We start from the raw sequence: 10739 nt of genomic DNA, 5'->3' as shown, positions 1-10739 counted from the left end.
TTAACAGCGCACACAGATACCACAGAAGACCACGACTACAAACCGAGAGTAGTACGCTTACTCCAAGAGCGATCCCCTCCAGCAGATTTAGCCTGTCCCCTCGGAGTAACCCAGCATCCACTTACTCAGAACAACTGTAAGTTGAGAAGGTGTCCGTGTTGCAAGCCTCTACACAACAAGGGACTAAATAATGAAGCAACACGCCTGTGCCACCTTACCACACCCCACACTTCCAGACCCACACAACAGGTTCTTGCTTTTTATCCCTTGCTCCAGCAGCAACCCTGTCTCCCTCCTCTACTCTGCAGACCACATCAAAAAGACAGCTGCTGTAACATTAAACAGTCCCAGCAGACTTTCAACACACTAAAATGAACTGAAGTCAAAGCCGCAGCGCACGCACCATGCGGGTATAGTCACCTGAAAGCACCACGCAGCTACAGTGTCCGCAGAGAGTGGGCGTCTCAGGTACAATACAGAATAGGAGACTGATAAGTAAACCGAGACTGGACTTTGACTCCCACCTTACGGTCTGTGACGCGGCGGGCTGGCCGGTCACTTCCGTGTACTCTCACCTGAATACCCCCCTCGCAGCTCGGGGAAAACTGGCGGAAGAAGTCTAGTAAAACCTTGCCGCTTCGGTGTTTACATGCAGGAAACAGACAGCACTCAATTTGTGGCTTGCTGAGTTAATGTAATAACATTATAGCGATACACCTCTCAGCCACTTACACCACTCATGTAATAAACTGCTGGGTTAAGCTTCTTAACGTCACGTTAGCGGGGTGGTTTATATCTGTAGCTGCCCTGACATCAAGCAGCCTTCACTGCATGCATAAGTTTAGTTAAACTTTCCCCAAGTCGCACTCTAGACAGGTTATTCATCAAGCTAATGGAGTACACCAGCGCTAGCTCAGTTAGCCTGTGCTACGGCGGCTAGCCTGCTAACGCTGCGTTTACATCAACCAAGTTCAGCAAATTAAAAGGTCACACCTCTTTCCACCGAACAACAAACCCCAACCAGCTGTACCGAGCGCACGACAACAAAACACGGCCCATTACCGGTTGTGGAGACTGCTAGGCTTGTTTTTCAAAGTCCATAAGTGTTTGCGAGGTGGATTCAGGCCTAGCCTAGCCGAGGTCTGCTGCCCGCTGCTGACACGATCCAAACGTCGACCCGCAGCCGAGGAGGAGAAGTGAGTTGAGACGAGACAACAGAAACACCTCAGCGTGGTCCGACAAACAGCCTACAGACGGAGCGTCCACCGCGGGGGACAGCACTCACGATGAATGCGGAGAAAACACCCACCTCTGTGATTTCCTATCTTCCTTGCCTTGGCTTGTTGTTCACTTGTCTCTGCTCTTCCTCTCCGCTGGGGGGAAGAGGGAGGTGGGGACGAGTGGCTCAGGAGGCGAGAGAATGGGAGAGGGGGGGGCGTTTTTAAAATATAGGTATGAATACAGGCAAAATGACTTTTTCATAAAGTAATATCGATATTATTAAACCACGATTGAATTAAAAGTACATATTACGTTGTTAAATGAATGTACCTTCCTTCGCTGTAAAGAAAACAAGTTTCCCATTTCGCGGTTTATAGTATAGTTAATAAAGCCCTCATATGCATTCAGATTTATGTATTTCTCATCTTGCAGCCCTTAAACTGAACACTTCACATTATATTTGTTGTGGGCATAGAAATATCCTTTAAAAATGAAAGCGCTCCGACATTGCCCTCATGTGGCCATTGAAGGGCAATTACAGAGCAGAAGAATAGCCAGCAGGAGACATCTGCTGTACTCACCCTGGGGACAGTGCACTGTTGGTGCATCTACTGAATATAATAAATGTTTTCACATGTGCTCTTTTTGAATTTGTGGAACTGTATATTTTGATTTGTCATGTGGCTATCCTGGCTGTTGTTGCTCTTACATCCAAAACATATGATCAGCTTCTAAAAGGCGATCATTTGTTATAATGTAGTAATAATAATAATAATAATAATAATAATAATAATAATAATAATAATTCCTAAGCATTTCAATGTGGAAATTATAATTTTCTTGCAGAAAAAATATAAAGACACGGGCATACATTATGGTTCCAAGCAGACTATTTGTATACATGTCTTCATATATGTCTGGAGGGGATCTTTGAACTACCCCGCAGTATATATCATAGTTAACATTAGTATGACAGCAACTATTAAATAATTTAATTGTTCTGTCTAAATCCCAGAAGCTAGTAAAAAATACCAACCACAATTTTCCACAGGAAAGTGAATGTTTTCTCAAACTCAGTATCAAAAGATAATTGGTTTGACAGCAAATCATCTCATTTGAGAAGCTGGAATATGTCATCGTTGCTTGAAAAATGTCATAAACCAACGTTGAAACTGCTGTAACATTTACTAGTTAATGCCTCACAGATAATAACATGATCAGTAATTATAAGCTAGCAATGTAATAATATAGGCACTTTTGATACTACTTTTTACAAGAATTCAGCTTTACTGAACTTTCAAATCCAAGCAGACAAATATTGTACAAACTAGCTTTGAGCAGAAAAGTATTGTGGTATTACAACTTTTATTTAAGCAGTTTAGCAGTGAAGTTGCAGATTGCAACCATTTCAATAGAGCTCAGCCTTCCAAACTTCTAGTGCCTATGTAAAGCCAATGTTTGGTTTGTCAATTCTGGGCTACTGTAGAAACATGGCAGTTCAACATTGTAACCTCCGTGGAGAGGACCCGCTCCCTTTGTAGACAAAAACAGCTCATTCTAAGGTAACCAAGACCCAACGATTCTTATTTTCAGGTGATTATACACTACTGAAAACAAACCTATGAATACTACATTTCTGCCAATAGACCCTAGTAAATGTTACACACTGGACCTTTAAGTAAAAGGTCTCAATACGTCTGCCACTACTGCAGTGCACATTTATTGACCCTCTGCCATAGATAACATTATCTTGTTTTGAAAGAATCAATTTCTTTTCCCAGAAACGACCACTAAGTGATGCTAGAGGTGCAGGGTTCTTCTAGGACTGCTGTCAGCACACATACCCAACAACTGTCATGTTTGTATGTATTGTTACACCATACTCCATGAAAGAGCATGATGTAGCATTAAAAGCAAACAGCACAGAACTTGCACTCTAATAATTGATTGACCTCTGAAGGCCTACATCCATCATGCCAAGAGGGTTTCACTTCCCATCAAACCATTATATGTAATTTAAAGTAAATATGCAGTTAAGTTATTTTTAGGGTCAGGTCACAAGTACATTTTAGTGCCATGTGTATATGGCCATGTAAATGTAAAAGACAACTCTCTAAAGGCTGAATAACTGATATTCTCTTTTAGGTTTATTATTTATTCTATTTACATTGCTTATCACATATTTAGGAAATGTCAATGCTGTCTCAGTGAAGTGTATGAATAAATAAATAAATACTTCATACTTTACTCTAGATCTGGTCATCTGGGCATGTGGTTCAGCCACAGTGCACAGGCTGAATAAAAAAGAAAGTATAATGCAAAAGTGAGTAGACACTGTGCCACAGCATATGCAGAAGTGTGATACTAGACAGACTGACAAAACGCAACTAAACCACCTAAATTGTCATATTTGATGCACACAGATTGGTGGTAGTACAAAGACACAAGAGGCAAAAGGAAAACTAATCTTTCTATCAGAAACAGAGATGTCTGAGGCCATTTATGATAATGATCCTGACGAACAAAAGCAAGCGGAAGAAACAGCCTCAAACACAACTGGAGAGAGAGATGTGGAGGAGAGGACAGTGTGTATTTATAAAAGCTTAGACATCTACGGGGGTCAACAAGCTGTAACCCAGAGTGCAGTGCATCAGCAGCCAGGTGAGTAACACACAAATGTCTACGTTTCCTTTGCTGTTTGAATGAGCATTTATAATGTTATAATAACGACATTTTCCATTCAGGCAAGACTTTGGTGAGGGCTATGATTGTGTGCCTGGTGCTGCTCTGTGTTCTCCTCCTGGCTGGCATCATAGGCACTGGACTCCGCTGTAAGGAATTTACATTTGTTGTCTTTTAAGACAGTCAGATTTGCGCTGCTAAACATCCACTCACCAACTTCAAATCAACTTGTTTTAGATTTCCTGTGCTGTTAAATGGTGGCAGATCAGAATAGTCTCAGTGTGTCATCTGTGTTCATGCAGGCAGAATCAAGCTGCCGTCCCACAACGAGAGCTGGGCTGAAGAGAGAAAACAGACATTGGCTGAACTCAGTGAGTGTAGACTTTGTTTTGTGTGCATATGACCATATGAAGTGAGAAGTGAGTCTTTTTCTGTATGTGTGTGTGTGTGTTTGTGTGTACAATGGACATTTGACACTTTGCCTTCCTAAATTGTGTACGCTTGCAGGTCATTTCTGTGAAGATGGATGCACATCATTCAACAACAGCTTCTACTACATTTCTTCTAAACAAAAGAGCTGGGACAACAGCAGGCAGGACTGCAAAGACAGAGGGGCAGATCTGGTGGTTGTGAAAAGCGAAGAAGAGCAGGTAAGAAAAAACAAGTTAAAGATTGTGTTCCCTAACATTGCATTGAGTGCAGCGTGTTTAGTTGGGTTAGTGCTGTCAGAGGAACTCACATTTTCATAGTTTTGTTGACTTTGGGTACTGTTGCAGATATTCATCAATTCCTTAAACCGTATATTCTGGATTGGTCTGACTAGCAGAGAAGAAAAGGGAACTTGGAAATGGGTAGATGGTTCAGTTCTGAACAGCACAGGGTAAGACTTCTTCTTCTTGTCTCCAGTGCTGTGACCACCACTGAGTGGATTATCAGTGTGTTGTGCATCATGTTTAAACCCCAGCCAATCATTTGATTGTCTGTGTTTACACAGGTTTTGGAACAAAGGTGAGGCCAGTGGGATATCTGGAATAATGAAGCACTGTGTTGTCACCTATTATTACAATCATCAGAGAAGCTGGAGTGATGAAAAATGTTCCAAATCACAATTATGGATCTGCGAGAAAGTGACTGACCTCTAAGATTACTTTTGATCCTAAATACAAAATATACAGTGATGAGCACCATCCAACAAGATTGTGGCATTTGTTATCTCTTGTTTTCTTGTTAATAAAACTGCAGCATAAGAAAGACCAAACAGGAACAAGATCATTATATCAAGTTCAGATTCATCACCCAGGTACCCATCTTGCCAGCCAAATGTACAGTTTCTACTTCATCATAAATCATCATAAAAAAAGTACTTATAAAATGTATTTTCATCAAATGATGGTCTTGATTTTGCTTTAAATAGTTAATATATCACTGCCATATTTAAATGGAATTATATTATTTATCAATTTAGACAGAGGCAATGTGCTGCCCAAGTTTGATCCCAAATAATCCCAGGCATGTTTTCTGTAATATGTCAGTGATCTACCAAAGTCAATGCTTCTAAAGGCTATGAATTGATATGTTACAAAACTTGAAAATAAGACTGTAATCTTTGAATTCTTACTTTGTCATATATCATGCACACTTATATTGTCTCTTTAATTTGATTGAGTGGTTTCAATTAAATCGTGTCACTACTTGACTGTGACAAATTCCATTAGACTCAGTGGTGCAGTGCAGGATATATATATATCCTGCACTGCATATATATATATATATATATACCAGTTACAGTTCTAACTGCAAAACTAAAGATGACCTTGCCTTTGCTGTTTTAGCCCCAACATTGTGGAATAGTCTTCCCCAATCACTCAGATTTGCTGAATCTGTGGACTGTTTTAAGCTGCTCCTCAAAACCCCCTTCTACAGGCAAGCCTTTTTATAGATGTCCTTCTTGTTTGTTTTCTCATCTGTCGTCTCTCTTTTAATTTATCCTTCCCTCTTATTTTATCTTCCGTATGTTTGTATTTACATGCTCTCTACCCATGTTTGATTGGGTTTGGTTATGCATGTACATATTTATATATGCATATACTCATATGTATGTTTCTTGTTTGTAAAACACTTTGTAACTCTGTGTTAAAAAAGTGCTATATAAATAAAGCTTAACTTACTTACTTACTTACCTGGAATCTGACATGGGCCACATTTAAAATGTAATGTCAAATGCCAAATAAAACTAAAAAATCAGATCTGAGCAATAAACTAGAATTGATCGCTAAGGCTTGCAGTGTGAATGTTTTAATCTGCAACTACACCGCTAGATGCCACTAAATTCTACACACTGAATCTTGAACAACCTGAAAAACCTTAATAATGTCAACCATGCAGAGACACTCAGTCTATGATTGAAATGCCCCACCCAGTGTTGAGTTGCAGACATATTGTAGCTTAGAATGAGCGAGTAGGTGTCAGAATGCTGAGGGACAGAGACAGAGGGTGTCGTGAAGAATAACATCTCCTCAAACAGCCTGTAGCACAGTAGGTAAGTCTTGTAGGGTTACTGCTGGCCATGGCCCCAAGTATAATTACTATGTGGTGCCTATGTGTGTGTGTGTGTGTGTGTGTGTATATGTGTATATATTTTTATTTCTATCATATGTATATATACATATGCATTTTTACATAGTTTTAGAATATTATCATCAAAACAGTTATTCATTTTCTTAACATTAGGCTATACTCAGACATGTGCAAAAAATCCTGAATAGGATCAGAAGTGTGTGTGTGTGTGTGTGTGTGTATCAAGAGAGACATATTAAGACAAAGACTCTCTGTGTTTATGTGCTTCCTGTTGACAAAAACAGAATCTGCTGATCTAATTTCAATTGGAGATGATTACCACAGAACACACACTTGTTAGAATAAATACAAAGGTCAGTGTGTTTGTATTGAGCCCTGTCATACTGTAGTCAGCAGTGTCCGTGTTTTTCTAGGTAACCTCTGTGATCCTGGTTATTGCTGTCAAAGTTTTACCACTCCACTACTCACCTGGCTGAGCTACTCAGGTAGAAGCAGAGGAGTTTGGCAGCATGTTGAAGTTCAGTGGAGGAAGGAACAAATTGTACTACCGGTTGACACTGCTGTCTGGATTTGTAGAGAGTTTGTTCTTCACAGGGATTGTCTTCGGCTGGGCTTCTTTGGTCTTTGTGCTAAAAGTTGATGGCTACTTTGCTGGATTCTGTTCCAACACCACCAGAGAGGAGGACAATGCTGTGTATATAGGTATATAAACATTCATATATTGTAACCTTAGTTAGTTTGCTCATACTAAAATTAGTTAACCTTCAAAGCAAATAAGGGTGAACAACACAAAACTTGTAATACTGATTATTCTATTCATTTATCTATTCATTTCATATGTTCAATTTCCCCACTCTGTATCCACTGAATCACTGGATTGCAAGAATACAACTAACTGTAATGTATAACATAAAGTGTATATTTTCATACCTTTTAAAGAACCAGTGTGTAGGATTTAGTGGCATCTAGTGTGCAATGTTTTAGGAGTGTTTTGGTTTGTCCATTATGGGCTACTGTAGAAAAATGGCAGACATGGCCATAGATAGATAGATATTATATAATTATATGCTAATAAGTTACAGACATGCAGTAGGCCTAGATACAGTAGTTTTAAACTGTTTTTTTATTTACCTCTTTTCCTTGTTTTATCTATCTTTCTTCCAGATTGTAGAAGTCAGGATGAGCACTTCCCACGGGTCATGTCTGTTGCTTCCATCGCCAACACAATAATACGCTTGCCCATTGGATATGTCTTCGATCTCTGTGGAACCACAGCAACAAGGCTAATAGCTGTGTGAGCACACCAACACAGAAACCGTGTTTTATTTGATGTTTGCCAAGTTTGGTTTGTGACGGTTAATTTCTTTATAAGCAGTTGAGGAAAAGAAGAGCAGCAATTATCAACTAGTTATGCATTGTTAATTGGTACGATCACTTCTGAGACCTTCAGGCTGCATATTAAGATGCAGATAGTGCGAAACTGACAAAGCGTAATTTACTCGCTGGCTGTAAAAACATGCTAGTGATGTGTCAGTGTTGGCTCATGAATAAAAGAACACAAAGTCTTAACAAGCACTTTTTATTTCAACAGTTGAGCAAAACATAGTTCTCAGTAGTTCTCTCCATACAACATCTCAACGAGTAATAATGTTGCGTTCCATTTGAACCTGAAAGTTGGAATCTCAGAGTTCCCAGTTGGATATTTCAACTGGAATGTCCCCATAAGTCCTCACTGATGGCTACTCCAAGCTACTACTGTTTATTAGCACTTTTATGTCTCATGAAATCACACTACTGTCCCATCTCTGTCTGTGTACAGACGGTGTTTTTATGCACAAAAACAGCATAATGCATTTTTATCAACTGATGGCTAACAATGGCTAATGGCTAGCCTGGCAATCCCACACTTCCAAGATACTGCAGCACTACTTTGCGACATTGCCCCTAATGTACCAAATTACAGACATGAATTAAGGTACACAATACTTTTCACAAGTTGAAAGTTGTATCATCTCTGCAGCCCCTACAACCACCATTAATCTCACTGTTAGCAATGCAGCAGCTTTTTCTCTCATGCTATAATTATTTGACAAATATCCTGTTTTGCAGGTCAGGCTTCAAACAGCTTGAACCAGCTTGAATCAGGAAATGAATGCAAAATTTTCGTTGTGTTTATACAGCAGGTTTTTAATTATTTGTAGAGCCTTATAGGAAATGTTTGATCATTTGTCCCCTTAAATTACTAACCAAAAGCTTTCTGACATGGTGTCTCACTGCTTGGTGCTCTTGCATCACAGCTAAAAGGTTAAATAAATGTCTAACTATTGAAAGGATTGTAGTAACTTTGGTAATCCTAGAACTAACATCAGGTTAAGCATGCAGGCATTAACCCCAACTAACCCCAAGGAAAGTGAAAGGTGACTTCTAGTGCGTTCAACTTCATGACTTATCTCCCTGTAGATTTTTGTACACCACTGGAACACTGTTCATGTCTCTGTCAAATGCAGGTATGTTGTTTCGCATGTAGCACATCAAGAAGTTTTAGAGTAGATACCGTACAGCATTGTCTCTGTCTTTGCCTGTATCTCTCTCTGCCCTGTCTTTCACATACAGAGACATCACTGTTGCTGTACCCTGCGTTGTCATGTCTCATTACTGCTGGAACAATCCTCCACATCACCAATGCTCAGGTCTGTGGTGATGCAGCCTAAAAACCTCTGATGTGAAAGTTTATGACAAGGAAAACAAAAGCAGTATGTGACGATGTAAGATGTAACTTTTATGTTAAGGTGGGGAACCTGTTTGACTCCTACCGTTCCACCATCATCACCATCTATAATGGGGCCTATGACTCCTCTGCTGCTGTATTTCTCATCATAAAGGTAATGGATATTTGATGCAATATTTTGATAAGACCTAAGTGCTCTTCAGTCAACATTAAAAATTAAAAGCGTACGTCTTTTGTCTTTCTGTCAATAGTTGCTGCATGAAAGAGGAGTGTCTCTTCAGTCGTGTTTTCTCTTCCTCACCTCGTGTAGCATAATTCACCTCCTACGTACCTTCTTCCTGATGCCCAAAGGACATATCCCCTACCCGCTGCCGGAAACCTTTACTTATGGGTCAGAACAAACTACACCATGCTGATGAATTTTAACCTCTAGCAGCTGAATTGTTCTCACTCAGAACCTCTGCTTTGACAGAGTAAGCTGCCCCATTCGCAGGAGAGGAAGAGGAGAGGGGACTGACAAAAAAGTAGATGTAAAGAACAGGAGAGCAGAGGCTGAGACATCTGCCTTGAATGTGCTCAATAAGCCACTCCATGAGCCCAAACAAGAGGAAGGTATTGTAAATATGTGACAATTTTGATCTCAACTCTTAACTGAATGTAACCCAAAGCTATAATTATTTGTTTAAAAGGAAAATCCAACCAAAAATGTTTTAACATGCAAAGAAAGAGCAAATGTTTTACTGAATTTAAGTATTGAATCATTTGGTCGTGGGTTTTTTTGTGTGTGTGTGAATGATAGAGTCAAGAATCCAGTACCAATTTAAGTGGAGTTTGATATTCAAACAAACATCAGGTTTTCGTGTTAGAGTTCACTATAGACATTTGTTTCGACCAACATCCAACAATCATACATCATAGAAGAAGCATTCTGGCAACAGCATCAGTAGCCAGAATGCATTGCTGCCGTGGCTTTATGGATCTACCTTCTCTGTCTTGTCAAATGTAATTTCTACCTCAAGTGGAAGTAGACTCAATGGAATACACAGCAACATTTCACAACATTTAACTTTTTTCTTTAAAAACATTGACTTTCCTGTTTCCACCCTCCCTTTTTTCCTTACATCCAGAAGCTAGTTTTCAGAGCTGTGTGTTGTCCTGGCTCTTCCTCTGGCACCTGGTGTGGGTGGTCACCATCCTCTTCTGTCAGTTCATCTTCTTATCCAATGTCAACTCCATGCTCACCAGGCTAGCTAATAATGACCAAACTTTGGGTGAGGTATAAAATAATTGATTTTCTTGGACTTTTTTAAGTTTGCCAGTCACTGCTTGTACAGATTAAAGCAAGATACAAAGGTCAGATGATTTGCTCATCTTGGTGCATTTCATTATCATGTCGATGCTGCAGTGGCTGCAGTGTGTAGGTTGAATATATTTAATTCCATTGCAATGTTGCATTGTGGGTAATGTAGGTTCCAGACTTTGTCTCTGCTGCATCAATTCTTTCATGTCAGACCATGTTTTAGGAGTGCAA

The 10739-nt window shown here is 39.7% G+C and overlaps 2 protein-coding genes and 1 pseudogene across 7 annotated transcripts in view; 2 read left to right on the top strand and 1 right to left on the bottom strand.

Annotated features, from left to right (window-relative positions):
• The window catches only part of ctnnd1 (catenin (cadherin-associated protein), delta 1), a 28162-nt gene extending 26759 nt beyond the window's left edge, over positions 1-1403 (bottom strand). For 3 of the 6 annotated variants that reach the window (XM_035660005.1, XM_035660008.1, XM_035660007.1), the window contains exon 1: positions 1310-1389. The gene's annotated coding sequence lies outside the window, so the exon portion shown is untranslated. The other 3 variants (XM_035660006.1, XM_035660010.1, XM_035660009.1) reach the window with 2 other exon arrangements.
• Positions 1404-3707: 2304 nt separating this feature from the next.
• Positions 3708-5045, top strand: LOC118326535 (annotated as a pseudogene).
• Positions 5046-6380: 1335 nt separating this feature from the next.
• The window catches only part of LOC118326429 (solute carrier family 43 member 3-like), a 7331-nt gene continuing 2972 nt past the window's right edge, over positions 6381-10739 (top strand). Inside the window, exons 1-9 of the mRNA XM_035659420.1 lie at positions 6381-6442; positions 6894-7182; positions 7645-7774; positions 8941-8987; positions 9094-9170; positions 9270-9362; positions 9460-9599; positions 9681-9820; positions 10336-10479. Of these exons, the coding sequence (XP_035515313.1) occupies positions 6990-7182; positions 7645-7774; positions 8941-8987; positions 9094-9170; positions 9270-9362; positions 9460-9599; positions 9681-9820; positions 10336-10479 (964 nt within the window). The 5' untranslated portion in view covers positions 6381-6442; positions 6894-6989. The remainder of the gene's footprint in view (positions 6443-6893; positions 7183-7644; positions 7775-8940; positions 8988-9093; positions 9171-9269; positions 9363-9459; positions 9600-9680; positions 9821-10335; positions 10480-10739) is intronic.

This window comes from Morone saxatilis, unplaced genomic scaffold (genome assembly GCF_004916995.1).
Source record: "Morone saxatilis isolate NCDOM2014 unplaced genomic scaffold, NCSU_SB_2.0 Contig17, whole genome shotgun sequence".
In the NCBI taxonomy this organism is placed as follows: domain Eukaryota; kingdom Metazoa; phylum Chordata; class Actinopteri; family Moronidae; genus Morone; species Morone saxatilis.
This window is presented reverse-complemented; position numbering and strand designations above follow the sequence as displayed.